The sequence below is a fragment of the Zootermopsis nevadensis genome, unplaced genomic scaffold (genome assembly GCF_977971745.1).
Source record: "Zootermopsis nevadensis isolate Lab colony 2312 unplaced genomic scaffold, Znev_1.0 Znev_ptg000010l, whole genome shotgun sequence".
NCBI lineage: Eukaryota > Metazoa > Arthropoda > Insecta > Blattodea > Termopsidae > Zootermopsis > Zootermopsis nevadensis.
Genome location: NW_028259142.1, coordinates 1,514,590 through 1,535,193, shown reverse-complemented (window position 1 = coordinate 1,535,193; position 20,604 = coordinate 1,514,590). Strand labels below are relative to the sequence as shown.

The 20,604-nt window shown below is 44.2% G+C and overlaps 2 protein-coding genes across 4 annotated transcripts; one reads left to right on the top strand and one right to left on the bottom strand.

Annotated features, from left to right (window-relative positions):
- Window positions 1-190: 190 nt before the first annotated feature.
- On the bottom strand, window positions 191-9,754 carry e (nonribosomal peptide synthetase ebony). 2 transcript variants are annotated; one of them, XM_022058688.2, is made up of 14 exons: window positions 9,690-9,754; window positions 6,726-7,145; window positions 6,453-6,623; window positions 5,780-6,006; window positions 5,414-5,690; window positions 5,169-5,336; window positions 4,635-4,831; window positions 4,456-4,557; window positions 3,956-4,052; window positions 3,246-3,458; window positions 3,005-3,158; window positions 1,817-2,080; window positions 1,104-1,287; window positions 191-726 (listed from the first exon to the last, which is right to left on the bottom strand). In XM_022058688.2, exons 2-14 carry the CDS (start codon window positions 7,135-7,137, stop codon window positions 589-591), a joined length of 2,604 nt encoding a protein of 867 aa, XP_021914380.2. In that variant the 5' UTR covers window positions 7,138-7,145; window positions 9,690-9,754; the 3' UTR covers window positions 191-588. The 2 variants fall into 2 exon arrangements, with proteins under 2 accessions (XP_021914380.2, XP_021914381.2); XM_022058689.2 differs by lacking the exon at window positions 9,690-9,754 and adding an exon at window positions 9,583-9,668.
- LOC110827229 (hexosaminidase D) lies at window positions 1,953-19,885 on the top strand. 2 transcript variants are annotated; one of them, XM_022058690.2, is made up of 4 exons: window positions 1,953-2,091; window positions 17,698-18,091; window positions 18,177-18,475; window positions 18,577-19,885. In XM_022058690.2, the coding sequence occupies exons 2-4, from the start codon at window positions 17,765-17,767 to the stop codon at window positions 19,526-19,528; spliced, it is 1,578 nt and encodes a 525-aa protein (XP_021914382.1). In that variant the 5' UTR covers window positions 1,953-2,091; window positions 17,698-17,764; the 3' UTR covers window positions 19,529-19,885. The 2 variants fall into 2 exon arrangements, with proteins under 2 accessions (XP_021914382.1, XP_021914384.1); XM_022058692.2 differs by lacking the exon at window positions 1,953-2,091 and adding an exon at window positions 16,397-16,673.
- Window positions 19,886-20,604: the final 719 nt, after the last annotated feature.

The window sequence follows — 20,604 nt, the reverse complement described above, 5'->3', positions numbered from 1 at the left end:
ATTTTACCTAATTAGATTGGGCATGTTTGTTAGGGTTGCTGACTTACAGATGAATCAACTATTGTTCTGTACCCAGCATAATATTTTGTTGGATGATATCATGGTAAAAACACATTCAAATTTGATGTGAAACCATTTCCTCCATGCCAGCTTAAAGTACTTGTATAGATTAGAGGGTTTAGTAGATGCATTTCTGGTTGTCCAGTCCCTTTTATTAACCATCTTGAATTCTACATAATGATAAATACTGATATCTGTATAAATATTTGTGTATGTACAAAACATATAAACATTACAGCAGTCCAAGAGATTTATAGCACTACACTAACAATTCTCTATATCCAAGGTGCAGATCATCTTGGTGGTAGAACTTTTGTTTTAATATTTATAGGAATTTAAATTGCAACAGCACCTTGCCTGACAGATAATGGACTAGAACAGATGTAGCAATGGTGTGTGTACAAATCTGAAGTATAAATAACTTCTATGAATGTAAAGTTACATGGACTTTGAACTGTAAGGTAATTTATCGAAATGAAGAATCTGTTTTCATGTCTGTATGCAGATGCAGTTTGTGATTGGTCTGCCTTATATCGGTCTCCACGAACAGACGGCTCTCTGGCTGGCTGGTGCTTCTCGGAATGGCTTTGATCCGTCTGGGGCCGTGTACAGGTTCACTTGATAGTCATGGAGCACTTGGTATTCATACACATCAGTGCCAAGTTGCTGTTGACACAATAAGAGGACATTTTCAGTTGTTTTACATGTGAGTTCGGTAACTTGAGTCTACTGATAGATGGTGTTAGTTTGATATATTATTTTTTGTGAATGTTTGAGTATTTAGGTCAAGAATATTATGAACAACAAGCTGAAATGTGCAAAATAAATAAATACAAAATTTTGACAGAGAAATAATTTTGAACATGATTTCCTGAAACACTGAGCCACATTAGGGTGATCATATATTGGGGGGGGGACTTTCAAGGAAATGTATTTTGAAAAGGTGAATTGATTGAACTGTGGGAGGTTCTGCTGCCAATGCGTTGGTGTTGTGACTCAGATTATTTAGTTTTACAGACATACCATAACGTATCCACACAAACCTGGGTTAGAGGGTTGGTGTTGGTCGTGAAGATGCCAGCAAAACCTTTATTCTTCGCCATCTTGAGCACCTCAGCTTCCATGAAGTGCATAGCCGCAATGTTCTGTTGATAGTTGAGTGATGGGTGGGTTGCCATCATGAAGCTGTGCAACACTTTGCCCTTCCCCTGAGGTAGCTGTTTTTCCCTGAGAATTTCAAGTGGAGTTGCACTTAGGACTAAAGAGTGAAGTCGCCAGCACCTTAGGCATGCCTTATATCATTCCTATCGTTGGCATTTCTAGTGAACAGCTGAAGCCGCAAGGAAGACAATTGTAACTGACTGTTTCAGGTGGCATTATTTCTGAGTGAGATATTTAACTGTGACAGCTAATACTATAAATTCTGAACTTTTGAACACTGAAAACATAAAATCAGTGTTTCAGGTAACTTTTGTAAGACATGTCGTCAAAGCCAACATCTTGGATAAATGAAACTGTCGGTACTGGTACAACTGTCAAGCTTAATGTGTTGAATTAATGTATTTGTTTTCAATAAGATTATGTTATTTATCTTAGAGAGAAACATAGATGATATATGATAATTAGGTTATTAGTTATTTTGTAAACACTGTGGGACCCACAATAAATGTAACTTAGTTTTTAATATTGCAGAATGTTTGCCATATTGTAGCCTAGAAATGGTGGGACTGAAACTCTTTTGTTTTGTGTGTAGTACCTGATAGGACCCTCCAGGAACTCCAAGAAATCAAACACAATCTCCAGCTTGCTGGCAATCTCCACAGAGGGTTCATCATGCGCGTCGAAGTTGAGAGCTACTCCGACTGGTTCCCCAGATGCGTCCTTGATGAGAAAACTGAGGTTTTTCAGGACGAGGGGCTCCCATATCTTGTCAGTAAGGTCCTTGTAGTCCTCTCGATGGATGTCCGGCTTCAGCCACTGCTCCAGATCTGCCTTCTCGTAGAAACTCTCAGTGATCATGCTGCAAACAATGTGAGTAAACATTTTCATTTCTTTTATAAGGTTGTCACTATAATTTTCTCATGGCAGAAGCCAACATTTTTTAACACTGATTAGATTTTGACCTGAGGCATTTCTGTCCACTTCCATCTTAAGATTACCCCTCCCATCTCCTACTGGTTCTTTTGCAAGTTTCCCACTAGAATTCTGTACTGCTTTTTTTTTTTTTTTTTGGTCATACCTTCCTGTGTTTCATTAGTCCATTAACACTGGGTGACCTTTGTGAATCACTCACTTCTGCACTTTGTGTTATCCTCAAATTGACCACTTAACTTTGATTTTAAAGACCTATAATTTTAAAATTATTTATTGTCAGGACTTTTCCCATCGTCTGTTCTTTAAAACCACGACGTTTCGGAGGCTGGTTCTGTCTCCGTCTTCAGGTGAGAGGTACCTACTCTGTTGGGTCCCTTAGATCTAGTCTCTGTCACTGGTCGTCGTGGTTTTGAAGAACAGACAATGGAAAAAGTCCTGACAATGAATAATTTTAAGTGTAAACTGCCGTCGTCAAAACTGTTTAAAATTGACTTGTAATTTTGTCTGAGATCTGGGGTTTTTGTAGTGATGAAAATGTCTCTGGTGGTCCTCTGAGTTGTGACTGAGCTATAAGATGGAGGTAAATGTTCCATCAAGACAATGATAGCCATCTGTGTGACTATCAGAGTTTTTTTTTTAAATGTAACAGTCTTGTTATGGTCGTTACGTCAAGCACCGTAATGCAAGTGATCAGTCCAGTATGATCTAAAATATAAACAGAGGTGTGGTATTTGTTCTTGTGAGCTGGCACAGTTTCAAAGTGTGGCTTATGCTAAACTATATCTGGGTTGTATGTTGCATTGCTCTTGCCATAAAGAGTAAAAGGTTATTTCGGGCGAAACGCACTTACTGGTTTACAGCGTCCTTGTGTTCGTCTTGCAACATTTGTGCCGTATACCTCTTGTCCTCTTGCTTCTCGGTGACCGTTGCGGCGTCGACATCTGCTCTTCGCATTTGATCCAACACTTGTTGCAGGTCTTTGGCTGAGATGAAGTTGGTAATACCTACAAGTCACAGAGCAAAATTAATTGACTGTCACAATTGTTCTGATCAGGTTTAGAGTTCTCTGAAGCTAGGGAAATGTGACTGACCTATGATATATCCCTTCTGCCTTAGCTTGGTGACAGTGAACACAGAATTAAGTGAGTTGCCACCAAGCTCATAGAAGTTTGCCTCACGGCGCACCTTGGAACGTGCGCTGCCTCCTAGAACTGATGCCACTGTCTCAAACAGAGCATGTGCTGCTTCCAGTTGCTTGGCTGCTATTCCCGTGTAGTCTATCTTTAGGTTGTCTGCTCTGTGTCCTGCAAGTACACAATTTTGTTAGACTTCGATTATTCTTCCTGTGTGTAAAAATGTCGGTTGTTGTGTAAGAAACCAACAGACTTATTAAGTTTTTTTTAACTTTAAAATGCTATGGCGTGGGACTTTAAAACTGAAATACAAGATGCCTGATAGTGTAAAAACTTCTCAGATTCCATCTGGTGACTAGCAAGGGGTCATAAGTTCTGCTTATTCCTGATACGGTTCGACTTCGTTGATAATACGTCTGCGTAGCTCAAGTGACTGTACCATTGGAGGCATTTGTTATGGCTGACAGATTTATCGTGTATTCCCTCAGTCTCCAAATAGAAGGTGGGATAGTCTATGATGTGGGCCATGAGACTTTCCTCGCTAGTTTTTTCTAGACCTTCAGTAAATAACGAATTGAGTGGTAAAGTCACAAATAAGTACTCAGATTTATATGTAAATATGAAAATTAATATAAAGGCCTGAAAGGCAGTGTGTGTGGTTTGCTTACCGTCATTGCCGGTGTTTTGTTCCTCGTATCTCTGTAACAGTGCCTGTCGGTCTGTCTTGCCATTGACAAGGAGTGGGATGTTGTCCACTACAAACACCTGCAGAAACAATTCTCTCTTACCATGGATTCTAATGCCAGATAGTTCATTCAGTTCCCTGTGGTTACATTGTAAAATGTTTTTTCACTTAAATTACATACGCGTTTTTTTATCCCATCCTGTGGGCACCTTCACATATGAAGTGGACTATTTCATTGTTTCTAGTGGTTAGTGTCCCGGAAGGTGAAAATAATTTTTTAATTATCTCCATTTGAATCTAGCCCAGTGGAATTATATTCAGTTCTCATGCTCAAGTCTTGATATCATGACATGTTTTCTGTTTTGCCCAGGAAGATACAGAGATAATCTTTCAAATAGACTGTGTATGCTTCCATTACATCTATTTGAATCTGTTTTTCCAGATTATCTGATTGGTTTAAGCTCTGAAATTTATGCAAGTTACCTGTGGCTGCATGTAAGTTGCAAGGCTTTTGTGGAGCTCAGTCTCCACTTGCTGTGACGTCAGGCAGGCACCAGGATGTGTCGTCACATAGGCCAGCAGTGCCTGCAACAAGGGTGTGACTGAATATCTGTTCATTGCACCTGTACGTGACCACCGAGACTCGTAATTAAGTTAATTACCTGCTCGGTCCCTCCCGGCTCGTAGCACAACACGACACTCTTGTCAATGCCAGGCACTGCTGCCACGGCACGCTCCACCTCGGACAGGTCGACTCGATGACCCCTGACTTTCACCTGGGAGTCTGTGCGTCCCTCGTACACGAGTGAGCCCTTTACAAGGCGGGCGAAATCCCCTGTGCGGTAAAGACGAGAGTGTTCTGCAACGGAAACAAGAGTGTTTGAAAACACATTTCTGACCTTAGACATTTGAGGTAACAGTAGGATGGAGAAAATTCTGCTAGACGATAAGTCGCAGGTAACATGAGTGCAGTATGTTGCGCGCATGGTAGTACCACAGATTGTAGCAGCAAACTAAATCTAAATATGTTTTAAGGTTTTCAGTTAAATTTTATTTGGACAAACATTATAGCCCATAAAAAAGTTTGCTAAGGTCTCTAAACATGAAATGTTGACAATTGTTTTATCAGGATGTTGTGGAAAGTGACGTGTATCATCGGTTCCAATGCATTTGCCTCTTACTGACACACCACTCACCAGGGTCAACGGTTAGTGGGTTGGTTAGGAAGCGATCAGGGTCCCGACCCCTCACGTAGCCCTGGGTAAGGTTGAAGCCAGACACGTACAGTTCGCCTTTTTCACCTGACACCACAGGATGGTGATTCTCGTCCAGCAGGTAGATGGCAGTGTTGTAAACGGGACGACCTGCAAACATGAACTGAGGATTATGAATTTAGTTCACAGATATAATACATAGAACGAACATTTGGGATTGCACTGACCTATGGGCACCTTGGCACTCTCGTTGACGTCGGTGGCAGATCGCATCACGTGGTATGTGACATCGCCCATTACCTCTGTGCTCCCGTAGAAGTTGCAGAGTACATGGTCACCAGAATCGAAGTGGGCAAAGAAGTCGCAGGCAAGCTGGGCAGGGAGTGGCTCCCCACTGCATACCCATGTCGTGAGGTGGTTCAGGAGTCTCTTGTTCTTGGCTTCAAATCCCAACACTAGCAGCAGTGAGCGCAGGAGTGATGGCACAAGGACCAACCGTTGCACCTGTAATACTATAGTGACATGAAGATACACGACTTATTGCTTAGTAATAGTCGGTCAGGACATGGCGTGATCGGCAAATTGGTCCAAACCTTGTGTTCCTCGAGGACATGTAGGAGTCGCTCAGGATCCTTTGTGACATCACGGGGCACCACGAGTATGTTGCGGCCCTGCAGCAAGGGCCCCCACAACTCCCCGACCGAATCCACAAATGTAAGAGCAGTCTTGAAGACGCAGACATGCTCCTGAGGACCATATGGGAATGTACACCACTGCCACAACAGTCTGTTGAGCACCACCTGGTGTGGTAGCCGCACTCCTGTGGAGGATAAACTTCGCTTAGTTTGTCGTACCCCTTGGGGTCTATTATACCGAATTAAGTACGAGGAGGGAGAAATAGCGTGAAGATGGGAGCAGAACCTGCTAGATTTGAGGGTGAACTGTGTTTCTTCATAACAATTTTGTTTCAAGAAATGCACCTTTCCATTTCATAGATATTTCCAGAAGGAGATGAAGTTTGAACTTGTAAACCACCAATTTTTATGTTTTTATCGACGCGCAATCAGTCATAACATCAGGGTGCATTTTACCCAAGCACTTATCTTCCACAACCTGGTATCACAATTTGAACTTACGTTGAAGTTGAGTTTTCATCTTTGTTCCGTAGTGGTAGGTGAGCAGTTCTGATATAATTTGATTACACATGAACGTTACGACTTGTGACTGTCATAAGTAAAAAAGATGGACACAGGTGGAGTTACTTGCCTTTAGGAATGCCTGTGCTACCAGAAGTGTATAGCACGACAGCAAGTGATGTGTTCTTGTCAGTCATTGTCTCAGTGTCGGGCACTGGCTCCGGCGAAAGATTTGCAGCCAGCTGGTGCAACTCCTCGTACTGGGTAATGTTCCTGAATGATCCGAACAATTCCGGTTCATCTGAAACAATGTGATACTTAGAGCAAGTGAAGGTAAAGGTCCTGGGGTTGCAACTGGAAGGAGGAAAACGTGGATTGAAGGCTTTGGGGAAGAAGAACTTACCCTTATCGACCACAACGAACATGGGTTGTGCCTCGTTCAGGATGTGGCTGACCCTGGAAGAGGGGAAGTTGGAGTCGAGTGGTAGATATGCCGCCCCTATTTTCCAGACAGCCAGCAATGTTACCACCAGTCGGTCGCTGGGTTCCATGCACACGGCCACCAAGAAGTCGCCGTCCTGATTTGCCCGCACGCCCACGCTTGTGGCATAACGGAGCATCGACCTCGCCAGTTTGTTTGCAGTAGCGTCCAGGGTCTCGAAACTGAGGGTTCTGCTATGGAAGGTCAGGGCCTTCAGCTTCCCGAAATGGCAAACTGCCCGCTCGAAGAGACGATGCAAGAGGTGGGGCCCATTGCCGAGGGAGCGCACCTCTCCCCGGAGAATGGACAGCTCGGGAATGGAACCCATGACCATTCACGGACCTGAAACAGTATGACGTCACTGTCACAGTTGCGTGGCGACTGACATCTTGCACTGCGAAATTAGTGCACGTGTTCTGCCGCCGATAAACTTAGGCAGAAACTTATGTCTAGAGCGGCCAACCTCAGTTTCCGTCTCCCCATCCTGCGATTGTCTGCGTCAGTGGTATTCAACCTTTTTTGCTCGCGTACCCCCAGATATAATTTCTCTTCAACTTTGTACCCCCAAAGGCGTATAATTCAAGTTATACATCTAAAATAAATTTCATTACTGATTATTCAGTGTTTATCATAAAATATATTTTTTTTAAATTTCACGTACCCCCTAAGATGTCTTAGCGTACCCCCAGGGGTACGCGTACCCCAGGTTGAATACCACTGGTCTGCGTGAACACGAGACGCACTTGCGTGGCGGTTTCATGCTGTTAATTTCTGTAAAAGAATCGGTTTTCTGCGTCACGCCATTTCCACGGATTTAATTTGTAGACAGACAAAGAATTTGGTTCCGATACGTGATGCCATGAGATACTTATCGAACTGACAGATTTAATTATAAAATGCTGTTGGGGCGTTTCCCCCCTCGTAATTTAACAGTATAAATCAACTCTGACGTTTAAGTAAAGCCTTCAGACCCGAAGATGGAGGCAATATGTTTCTCCGAAACGATTCTGTTAACGCCTACAAGTCTACGCGACGTTACAACCCAGAGACCGGGCGGAGCAGGTGCTTTGGTAGGTTCCCAAGGATTTCCTTGTGCCCCTTGGAGATTTGGCAATCCTGCACATTCAGGATGTGGCGTTACGGGGGGGATAACGAGTCTCATCCGCTGGGTCCAATAATGTTTACGACAGTAACAATACTCGTGATGTAATTTGACGTTCCATAGGTCCGTGAAAGCGTGGAACGACTTCACGCCAAGACCTCTCTGTTCCTCTCATGTTCGGTGTGCTCCTTCTGGGCAGCTTTGTATAGTTTGTAAACACACGTCAAGGACGATGCCCCCTGGCTTGTGTATTCTCTCACCTGTACACCTCTCTCTCTCTCTGAGGAGTCATTACATAAAGCCTTGCGTTCCTGTTCTCGAATCGCGTAAATTTTAAGTTTTTAGATGCTATTAAAGAAATGGTACTTGAATGTCTGTGTTCCGATTTGTGGTTTTATACGCTGACGTTCGCAAATACGAAGACTATATTAATCCAGTAATCAGCCGTTACTTTCCAACGGGAATTGTGCTCACTTGCTTTAGTTTCGAATCAAACTCGCTGAACGTCGTGGTCGAGTGGTTAGCATTCCGACTATCCTGACTGAGGTTTTTTCATGGTTTTACTCAGCCCCTCCACACAAAAAAATGCCCGGATGTTATGTCTGTCTTTTTGAGCTGCAACGCTAGATGATACAGTGTTGTTAAATAAACCATGGTCAGACTTCACGCATCGAAGTGTGGAGTCTGTACTAAAAGCTTTAGTGAACTTGATGTAAAGTTTTTTTAAAAGGCGACTTGCTGTGAGAAAAGTAAGTTTCAAGATGGCTGTCTTCTGGGTTGTAACGTCGTGTAGTCTGGTGGAAGTTTACCCACGTTTGAGAGGTCCTTGCTGCCTTCATCTTAGGGGCGATTACATGATTGAGGCAGCATGGTCTTCTAAAACGTCGGTAAACTTCTTCAAACGTTCCAGAAGATATATATATCTTCATTCTCGTCTCCGTGAGGACCACAAGTCTTGCAATCTGACTGACATACTTTCCGGTTGGACTGCATTGTCCTTGTTTCTTCCCAGTTTCACCTTAATGTGCAGCCCGCTGTGAAAATCCTTCTTATGTAACTTGCCCGTTCACTGTGTCTCTGCCCTCAAACATTCGGCGAGGCCAAATAAAAACTCGTAGTAATATCGTAACATATGTTTCCGTTTTTGACTGGGCGAAATCTACCGCAGTCTCTCGTTACAGTTAGAGAAGTTTTGTTTTTATATGGACCCACCCAGCACTCGATTTCTCTTCGTCACGTTCGCGATGTGATAAATTCCCCGCAGAGGTTTTTAACCCCGTCTTCATATATTCGCGTGATTCTAACCCACGTCCTCGAAGCCTGATTTGCTAACGCGAGTTTTGATAAGTTTTTAAATTCGAACCCTACCTGCTCATCGATGCCATCACCGAAGCGTGAAACCGATCCAAATTTCATCCACACACACACACACACACCTTCGGCCCCTGAACATCATCTTAATGTTATCCGCCGATTTCCCGTGTCTTCCAAGATTTTTCCCTCCAAAACGCATATTTCGTCTTCCGCATTTGAGCTGTGTTCCCACCCCATCGAAGCCTCCCAACATTTGTCGGCGTCACAACCCAGTAGACCAACATTTGTCTTTTCACCGCCTTAAAAACCTTCCATCTTCGCGTCGTGTTCTTCCGTCAGAGGTACCAAGTTTCACACTCTTACGAGACAGCTGTTTGTTGTAACTGTGTCTGAGGTTTGGCCACTCCTCCTCGTCCCCCACAGCACCCCGTTCTACTCCCGGATCGTGTCACCAACTTTCGTGTACTCACCAGTTTGACTCGCGACAAGTGATTTTACTCCGTTCTCGGATGCTGGTTATATTGCGTTCTGCGAGATGGTGGGGCAGAGGACGAGGAGGAGGGGGGGGCAGGGAACAGGGCCGTCCCGTGATTCCCTGCGGCCTTCCGGGGGGCTCTCCCCTTTGCCTGGGCCCAGCCCCGAGGTTGATGGTTCATGAGCTGTACCACCAATTCCTCAAAATATTCAGGCGTCTGATTCTGCTGTCTACCCTCGCGTGTCTGAACAAGGTGCAAGGGGTACCGTAATGTTTTTGGGGGTGTTTGCACAGTGTACGGATCGGCGATGCGTATTTTCGAAGGAGTTGTTCACTTCGCTTGTTCGACGTTATCTTGAAACCTGAGTCACTTCATGTTAATGCGCATAATGCCTTCTTGTAATGCCTTTTCGAAGAATTGTTGTTTTCTTGCAACCTGCAGAAGGTAGCTCTCATCTGTTGTGACACTCCTCATTGGAATTCCCCTCCCCTCCTCTGTTTCAGATGTGACCAACCTATGAATTAACTTCGTAGTGATAATAATACTTTCGTTGATTTTAATTATTATTTTATTTTGTATGGATGTAAAACTTTGGTCCCATACAAGAGATCAAGAACACAAATTGAGGGTATTTGAGCACAAACAGAAGCTAATTGAGCCCTCAGGTAGTCAAGAAATTCCCTGGCTTTTCACCCTGAGGTATATTACGTGTTCCCCTAAGATTAATTTTAATATTATCATCCCTTCTACCCCTAGGTCATCTGAGTCGTCTCTTCTGGCTTCAAAATCAAAATTCTGAATGCATTTGTCATCTCCCCCATGCGCGCTACATGCCAGACCCATCTCATCCTCGATTTGTTATTCACGTGGTAAAGAGTGGAAATTTTGGAACAGTTTTATCCACGTTCTCGTCTCTTCTGCCCGGTCAGTGGCGCCTATCAGTAGATGCCCTTAAAGGGACAATCAAGAGCCGATCAGCGCTGCGTGAGGTGGCAAAGGATGTCTGTGGTTAAAGGGTTTTTTCCCAGTGACGTCGCCAAGACTTCTGTCTCCTGCGCTGTTGGTAAACGCATTTGGTGTTGAAACTTTGTAACAGACACAAAGTGATTAGTGTGAACTACTTTGATAGAGGGCCGGTTTCAGGAAGTTGATAACGGTGCTCGACGCCCGTCAGCGTATGATGGTGAACAATAAATGCAAGACGAATATTAATCATTTAATCCCCAGCGATAACTGTATGTGCCACCTGGTTGTGCATGTTGCGCACAGAGTGTATTTATTTGTTTTCTCAGAGTAAACAGCGATTATTTCCCTAAACTGCGTTAACCAGTCGATCTATGTAATGGTGAAGCGTGGTGTTTTCTTCGCGGTACGTACTGAATCTTTAAATGTTATTTACATGCCTACGCACTGTATCTATGAGTTTCGCGTGATTCTCACTGTAAACAGCGATTATTTCCTTAAACAGCGTTAACCAGTCGATCTTTGTAATGGTGAAGTGTTGTGTTTTCTTCGCGGTACGGACTGAATCTTTAAATATTATTTACATGCCTACGCACTGTATCTATGACTTTCGTGCGTTTCTCACTGTAAACAGCGATTATTTCTTTAAACAGCGTTAACCAGTCGATCTTTGTAATGGTGAAGTGTCGTGTTTTCTTCGCGGTACGGACTGAATTTTTAAATATTATCTAGACGCCTACGCACTGTATCTATTAGTTTCGTGTGATTCTCACTGTAAACAGCGATTATTTCCCTAAACGGCGTTAACCAGTCGATCTTTGTAATGGTGAAGTGTGGTGTTTTCTTCGTGGTACGGACTCAGTTCTTAAATGTTGCTTAGTTAAGCTTTGTGCTTCAAAGGTTTAGGCAGATAATGCTGACGTGGATAGAAACAAGTTGTGTTATTCTGCGTATTTGAAGAGGCTCACAAAAGAATTAATGGCAGACTGTGGTTGCGATTGTGATTAACGTCTCGAGTTTACCAACTTTGGGAATTTCTTGCACAGGAGAGTCGTGACTCATGCCGTTACGCAAAGGACAGGACGATTAAATATAACTGATGTCCGTAGGAAATGACAGGAGGTCTCAGTGAACTTTGAGGTTTATCACGGAAGCGAAATTGTTAATTGTAGGTACATATCGACGTTTCGGAGGAACATGCTGCTTTCATTTTCAGCCTTCCAAGTCTTGACGGCGTTGCAGATCAGAAGGCGAACGTCGACACTCCGAATTTTAACAACTCCCCTGACTTTTCGCGGTTTTATTCAGCCTCTGAATCATGCTACGACCATTTCCTCACACTTTTGAGATCTCCCACTTGTGTGAGCAGAGAGACCTTCAGGTTAATAGAGTGACGTGGCCTTCCACCACGTAATTGGCGTGTGATTTTTGTGCTGTTTGTTTGTTACAGCGCATTCGATATTCTTTTTTCGCGTACGGGATTACATGTGTAGGCTAATGAAGGAAGACTTGCTGATGTTGAAAGCTGAAACAAAGTGGTGGAAAGGAATTTGTAATAATGTGGGTGCGGAATTAAACTGGAATAAGTTTCCATTTTTTGCCCGTGTTTTTATTAAACCGCGCTATAATAATAATAATAATAATAATAATAATAATAATAATTATTACGACTTATTATTAGCGTCATTATGGATGACGGTGCCAAGTACGATGAGATGGTTCGGGCTTGCACCGCTCATGGACGTGATAAAGGCACGCAAGGTATTGGTTGTAAAGCGTGAAGAGTAAGAAGGAGACCATTTGGAAGACTGAGGCGTATTTGGGAGGATAATATTAAAGCGGATCTCAGAGAACTAGGTTGCATACATTTTCTCCTTTTGAAGGTGAACTGAATGGTCGACAGTAGAATGTATGTTGACATTTTACAATGCGTGTTTCACCAGCTGTTGTATTCCTTCACAGCGGCGATTCTGGAGAATGCTGTCTTTTGTTTCTGTTCCTTGTTTTGCGGTGTTCTTCTTCTTCTTCTTCTTGATCGACTTGGCTTCTGAAAAGAGAACTTCAGATTTCCTATTAATCTCCCGTTGTTTTCCTCGTTTGCTGTACGTTCTTTTAATAAATAAGGATAAGTCGAGGTATTGCAGCCTCAAGTTGATGCAGCATTGCTTAATACCCTGCGAGCTCTTGGCCCGTATGATCGGCAGATTATGTTTGCTTACCAGCAGGTACAGAGTGATGCAATTTGCAGTGCTGTAATAGACTTAAAACATTAAATGTTTTATACCTGATGTCGCGTTTTAAGAATATTAAAATCTTCGGATTGTGGTTACTGACTGCTGTTGCAGAACGGCCGTACCGTCACCGTCCAGTCGGTTTTCGTGGTTTTATTCAGTCGCCGCAGACCATTTATAGCCGTGTTCGTCAAACGAATGGGCGCCGAGTCGCTTTTCCCAGGATTTGCCGGATGACCAAATTGCCCTCGTCGGCCAGCGCGGAAATGAGGAGAAGTGAGCGACGACCGTGACACGTGACAGGACGGCCCTTTCACTGCTGTGCTTTGGCGATAAACAAATAAAAAGTTAATTGAATCGAGTCCAAGGATGGCCTTCCCGTTCTCCTTCGCTCCACGAAGAGGGAGACAACGGCGAAGTTCGATCTTGGTCTCTGGCACGAACATACCGTTAGTCGAAGGCAGTTCTTTGAAATCGAGGTACACCGGCGGAATTTGTCACAGTTTGTCAGTAACAAACGAGGTTGGTGCCGGAAAATAGCGTTGTATCGTATAATTTTACGTAGCTTAAGTCAGTGCCATTTAAATAAATTTTCCTTCCGTCTCTTCCGGATCGCGTGACGAGATACAAGGCGAAGTTGCCGTGGAAATTATTATTAAATGGTGCCAAACACGTATTTGTATACCTCATTTGTTTCGCTGTCTACTGGCGTCCCAAAGAAATAAGATTTAAAAAACAACATAATTTCTTCTCCAGCACATACAAGGTTATAAACGTCTTTTTTATACAGGTTATGTCGTATACCTTGGGCAGGCAACCTTTCGGAACAGAAGTTCCATGTGTTGAACCAGAACACGTGTTTTGCAGTGTCTCACGCCCGACGTTTCAGTGTTTAACAGTTTCAAATACTGACATTGATGAAATCAGTAACGTATTTACGCCTTTCTTCCACTGACCTACAAGGAAGAAGCTCTCGCAGAAGGTCACATGAAAAAACGAAGTACCGAATGTCGCTGTCGAGCGTTTGGCATTCCTGCTTTGTATTCGGGAGGTTTCCGGTTTCAATCTGCGCCCGGAGACCGTCGTCTTTCCTCAACGAGATTTTTGTCGGTCGCCTGTCCCTCCGGGGAAATTCGGGGATGGTGACCACGGCGTCTTCCTTCCCCATCCTTTCCAGTTCATTATTTATTTCTGCGTTGTCTAGTGTGAGCTCCTGTCAGCGTCTTTAATTAAACAACTAATGAACTAAGGCGCTTGCTAGGCAATGTGGCGAAAGTCGTCTACCTTATGGTGGGAAACTCCGTTGTCGCCACAAGCAGCTGTTTGCAGAGTAATTTATGTGTACCTCATACGTTCTTAAGAGGAATTTCAATGCGTTTCCTTACTTTTTTTTGTTTAGTGTTCTGTCTGACGACAGGTCCATATATTATGAACAGGATCCTTCCATCCCCTTAAGGTTGTCAGGGCCCTGCTCATACTTACGAGGTGCGATCGGAAAGTTTCAAGACTGCGCCTATAAAACCCGTACACTTATCTCAGGTATTAAATTCATCCATCACCCTCGAAGTAGTTCCCCTGGGAGTGAACACAACGATCCCAGCGCCGCTGCCAAGCCTGGAAGCATCCCTGGAAATCTTTCTTTGTCAGCCTGTCAAGCACCATCTGCGATTCTGCCTGAATCTCTTGCCAGAGACTCGCCAAAACGGCTACGGAAACCTATGAAATGCTAAAGCAAGCATTTGGGGAGTCCGCAATGGGTCGTGCACAAACTTTTGTGTGGCATTCACGTTTTAAAAATGGCCGAACCTCTGTCGATGATGACGAGCGTTCTGGACGACCATCTTCGAGCACAACGCCCGAAAATGTCACGAAGATTCGGCAGGTCATTCACGAAGATCGACATCGTACCACCAACGACTTGTGCGACATTGTTGGGATAGGCTATGGGACCTGTCAGCTGATTCTAAAGGAAGAACTCCACATGCGACGCATCATGACTACGCGCCAGCGCACACCGTCCTCAAAGTTCGGCAGTTTTTGGCCTTAAACACCATGGCCGTCATCCCGCACCCTCCTTATTCGCCGTGTGACTTCTTCCTCTTCCCAAAGATGAAAATTCAGCTAAAGGGAAGGAGATTTGAGACGATAGAAGAGATTCAGGCAGAATCGCAGATGGTGCTTGACAGGCTGACAAAGAAAAATTTCCAGGGATGCTTCCAGGCTTGGCAGCGGCGCTGGGATCGTTGTGTTCACTCCCAGGGGAACTACTTCGAGGGTGATGGATGAATTTAATACCTCGTACTTATATACGTTCTTGGCAGATGATCCAGAAGTGGTTTGCCATTGCCTTCTTCTGTGATTTTTCTTATACCGACATTATTATGTTAATGTCTTTTAGCACAGAGCGTTTTCATACGTAATATAAAGATTGTTTCACAGTCTTAAAAAAGATTGAGATGTTTACTGAATACAAATTTTGTCCATTGGGTATAAATAATTGATAGCTCGTACATTTCTTGAGGTAGCTCATCATTATTCTTGTCTCAAAGCCCGTCGACCTATGACGTCTTCCAAATAACCAGAACGGACCTCAGAGAAAAATAATTTCCCACTCCTCTCCTAGTCCCACACTCCAGCAGGTGATTTCTGTGACGCAACAGCGGTGATCTGGTTGTTATGACGCAAGGCCAAGTGATGTGACTAGAAGTCTCTGGTTCGCGACCTTGAAATAAGAAGGGGGCGGATTGAAATATCTCTGCAGGTAGACTTGAGCTAAGAGTGATTTTGCGAATTTTGTGTCATCGTAATGTTATGGGACGTTAATGAAGGGGATTACGAGGGGATGGACATGTAGATTGGGTTGAGGTCTTTTGGACCCAGTGGCTACGTGTTGTTCTGGGGAGGAGGGGGGGGGGGTCATGAATTTTGAGTTTAAATACCGCCAAATCCATGGAACGAGTCGTGGAGAAGCTAATAATCGCTTAGCTTGTCAGATTTCCCTTCTTTAAGGCTTTGACGGGGATGTTCTTTTGTTAAATCTTATGTGGTACCGCCTGATTCGACTTCTAATGGTTAAGTGAAGTGTTTTCTTCGCGGTACGGTCTGGATTCGTAAATATTATGAAGACGAGCTTCGGCTTCAAAGGGTTAACCAGCTGATTTTCGTAATGGTGAGGTGTAGTGTTTTCTTAGCGGTACGGACTGAATTCATAAATAATATTCAGACGATCTTCGGCTTCAAAGGGTTAATTACCTCAGAGACGAGACTGTCTTCTGGGATGTTGCGCTTTGTAGTCTAGTATAAATTTACCGACGTTTTTACAAGTGATTCATCCGCCCTGATGATGCAGAAAGTGAGCAATGGGGCAGTTTCTATGGCACAACAAACCAGAAGGCGTTGTGATGACATTAATTTTCATTACCGTGTTCACAAAAGCCCGTCACCGATGTGTGTACCAGAAAGACTGGACTATGAACCCCCACAAGCTTTGCGCATCTCTGGGGCTTCATAATGCGACTGGTGCCCGTCAATCTATAGAGTTTTCAGTATGTCATGTCATTCGCTAGTTGGTGTCCGCCCTTGACTATGCGGGTTTGTTAACCGAACTTCCTGTTTTCTAAAAAAGCCGTGTTGAAAAATGAAATAACAATAAACGCATTGAGGATTAGAGTGGCTTTTGAATTCGTGACTTGCGCCCCTTTTGTATTTCGGTCTGCGGTCCGCTCAAAAACCGCGTTGAAACGCGGCAGAGTTTGTCAGGCCCGGAAGAGGATGGTGCAGCTCTGTAAGTACGCACAGAATTTTGTTATAAATACGCGCTGTGCGTATTGTGCAGAAATGTTGGTTGCTCTGGTGTTGGGAGACCGTGAAACAGTGGAAGATTCGGGTTGTCATGGCGATGAGTGTGATGATATAGTGTGCGATGTTGCGCCGTGTAGCCTGGTAAAAATTGATCGACGTTTCAGTGATGCTGCCTCCATTATCAGGAAATCGCCCTGATGATGGCAGCATGTTTGAAATGTCTGTCACATGGCGCAACATCCCAGAAGACGGTCATCTTTGACTGTATGTCGCTTATGCAGTGATAGAGTGGGACAGACATGAATGCTCGAACGTTCTGCTGGAGAACACTTAAGCATGAAGAAAGACTGTCTTGACCCAAGTTTATGTGGTTTTTGTCTTGCCTTCCATGTATGTGCCATATAAAAGTACCTTAAAATTAGCCAGCGACCATTTCCTTTTATATTCTTTCCATTTCATTATTTATTAATCATGTTCATTAAACACTTCATAGCCTGAACTACTGACAGCGTCATTAAATAAACTAGAAATAAATAAATAAATCTTACATCCTTGCCTTTGAGTTTTCGTGCCTGGAGTTTAATGTGCAACTTTGGTTCAAATGTTGAAGGTTATCAGACGTTTCGGTAAACACTGCAGTTATCAACACATGTGACACGTTAATCCTGAAGATAGCAACAGCAGTAGTTGCCAAAATGTTTGATAACCTTCAACATTAAATGTGGCTCCTCCCCAAAAACTGTAGTCGCACATGAAACTCTTACGTGTTGATGTTGATGAAGCGCGAAGGTGGGACAACCTTTGATGGTATAATGTATGGTGTAAGTAGCATAAAAATGTGTCGTTCGTTTGGACAATTGGTATTTTTGAGGCCTGTGGCTTTGTAGAGTGGGTACTGAGAGCACTTTGCCCAGCCAGGATGTGAGACTGTACATTCACCTTTAATGTAATGGAAAGGTGCATTACGTTTTGCCATCTGACCTCATGACATTCTGTTTTTCTTGCAGTGTGAACTGCAGCTGTTGGAGATCCATGTCTGTGTGTGATATCACAAGGTGGTAGCAGCGGTCTGAAATGCTGTGTCGACGTCGCTTTGTGGTGCTTGGCGTCCTGCTTCCAGTAGCACTGACTTTCTTCGCGTTCAATGTCCGATGGAACAGTTCCGCAAAGAAGGCTACAGTTACGAGACTACGCAACGATCCTGAAGGACCTTTGCGGAAGCTGTATGTGGTGCACTTGGACCTGAAAGGCGCCCCGCCCAGGATGTACTTCTTGAAGGCTCTGTTCCGTCTGATCGCTGCGGCAGGTGCTAATGCGATCTTGGTGGAGTACGAGGATATGTTCCCATTCGAGGGCGTCCTCCAAAATGCGTCTGCTAGAAACGCCTACAGTAGGAAGGAGGTGAGATGGTAATGAGCTGTGCCGATGTCACAGCACAACTGTGTTTAGTGTAGCTGTGATGTTACAATACTGCAACCTGTTCCAGATCCTCCAGATGCTGGGTTATGCGCAGGAGTGCGGCCTAGAAGTCATTCCTTTGGTGCAGACTTTTGGACACCTGGAGTTCATCCTTAAGCTGCAGGAGTTCCGCCACTTTCGAGAACTCTCTGCCTTTCCGCAGGAAATCTGCCCATCCAACCCAGACACATTTTCCGTCTTGGTCCAAGAATTGATCCGGCAGGTTATGTCCCTTCATCCAACTACTAGGTGGCTGCATATCGGCTGCGATGAGGTGTTCCACCTGGCAGCATGCGGGAGATGCACTGGTAGACACATGAATGGCAGGTGAGTAGTCCTAAACTGTGGGTGGCCGCACTTATACAGGGTATTTATTCTCTTGCTGGCTGCTGTGTGGGGCGACAGTTATACAGTGTTGTCTTTTGCAGGCTGTTGTTCGCAGAGCATGTGGCTCGTGTGGCACAGTTTGTGCGCTCTGAGTTTGTGGGTGTCACTCCGCTCATGTGGGATGATATGCTGCGGCACTGGTCATCCACGGACCTGGCAGAATCAGGACTGGGAGAGCTTGTCGAGCCTGTAGTGTGGGTATACGCTGAGAACATAGCACGCTTGTTGCCGCACTACGTGTGGCACATGTATGGGCGCGTGTTTCCGCATGTCTGGGTGGCCAGTGCATTTAAGGGTGCGTATGGTGAGACTGCACTAGTACCTGATCTGCGGCGCCACTCTGAGAACAACCTGGCCTGGCTCCGAATCATGCGGACCACAAAGATCGTACAATTCCGGGGAATGGTGCTTACTGGTTGGTCACGCTACGACCACTTTGCAGTGCTCTGTGAGCTGTTGCCTGTGTCAGTCCCATCCCTGCTACTCAACCTGCTGCTAGTGTTGCACCCTCGTTGGCCTAAACTGCAGGCGATACGTCTGTGGATGCAAGCGCTCTCCTGCCCTCCTACTGTCACCCCAGATGAGTCATTCGTGTCTGACCCCTTCCAGTGGCACCTGGGTGCATGTTCATTTCCTGGCAGTAACCTGTTTTCTGCTGTAGGGAGCTATGTGGCGCTGCAGGCTCGAGCGATGACGCTGTACGCTGATCTGACAGAGCGGCATGGCTGGCTTACCATGTATAATGTGCGCCATAATTTCTCCAGCCCCTGGAGGCTGCTAGAAGCGCATGTCAGTGTCCAGCGACTGTTGCGCGAGTTGACCGCATTCAGAAACTCGACGGCGCACATAATGACACAGTACTTTGACCAATTTGCTGTGGATGAGTGGCTAGAGCAGAAAGTGGACCCTCTGGCCGAGAAGATGGCATCTTTGGAGAACTTTGCACAGAACCTGATTGCCAGGGATACCTGGCCAAGGAGGCCATTAAGCTAACAGCAGGAAGTATGGGTTTGCGTGTCTGTGGTAGTCACATGTTAGGCGGCAGGATTCGTGTTCCAGTCGGGTAAGAGGAATTTTCTCTTCATCTCAGGTTTGTTGAGAATTTTTGTGTAACCTGCCTCCACGTAGTTTTATTTCTGCTGCTGTGGTGCTCTTATTGCAGTTGCGTTGTAGTTTAGACTTTGCCGTCACTAGTCGACACGGATCGTATTAAAGTCTTTTAACTTTTTTTTTCTGAACCAGTTTTGGTTTGAGCACTTGGTGTATTTTTTGTATGTGATGTAATAATTGAGACATTTGAAACAATGAATTTGTTCAATAAATTTGTTAAAAATAAATGTTTTGCTGTAAGTGAGGCATTTTCTTTCAAATGTCTTTAGCTCGGTCTTTGCAGCGGAGCGTTCTGCGTTACATTCCGTGCATGGAGTGAGACGTCTAGTATTAATTCTTGTACCGCTGTGTGATGCAACTTGTTGGTTTGTGATGTAATGATCGCTGTTGATTACAAATAACAAATAACACAATGGCTGCAACCTTGAAGAATGCCTTGTTTTATTGGTTTCCATTCTGTTGAATATTTCTTTTACAGGTTTTTCTCGTACCAGGTATGTAAAATGCACTTTTACTATTTCATAACCATTGTTCTACGTTAGTTTACCATCTGTGTGCTTTTTTTTAAATTCACCCGTGCTAGTCACTATTGTACATACATGGTTATTTTTCTACATGTGTATTCTGAAGAATTCCAGTATTATAAAATCGCCTTTCTCGAAGTCGCTAAATAACCGATTGCTGCATCGTACTCTCTTTCTTGAGTGCGTGACAAATTTAGAATATGTGATCAGTGGTTAATCTCCTAGACGTCCACACTGCTATTCCTTAATAATATTGTCTGTGAATGGCGATTCCTTGATCATTTATAAATTATTGTTGCCAAATTTATAAATCGGCATACATTTTTATGGCGGCATTTCTTTATTCCAGATGGAATGGTGAAGTCTTGTGTACATCAGAGTTTGATGTGTGTAGGGTTTCAGTAGTCAACAAAAGAATTTCAGATGAAATTGTAA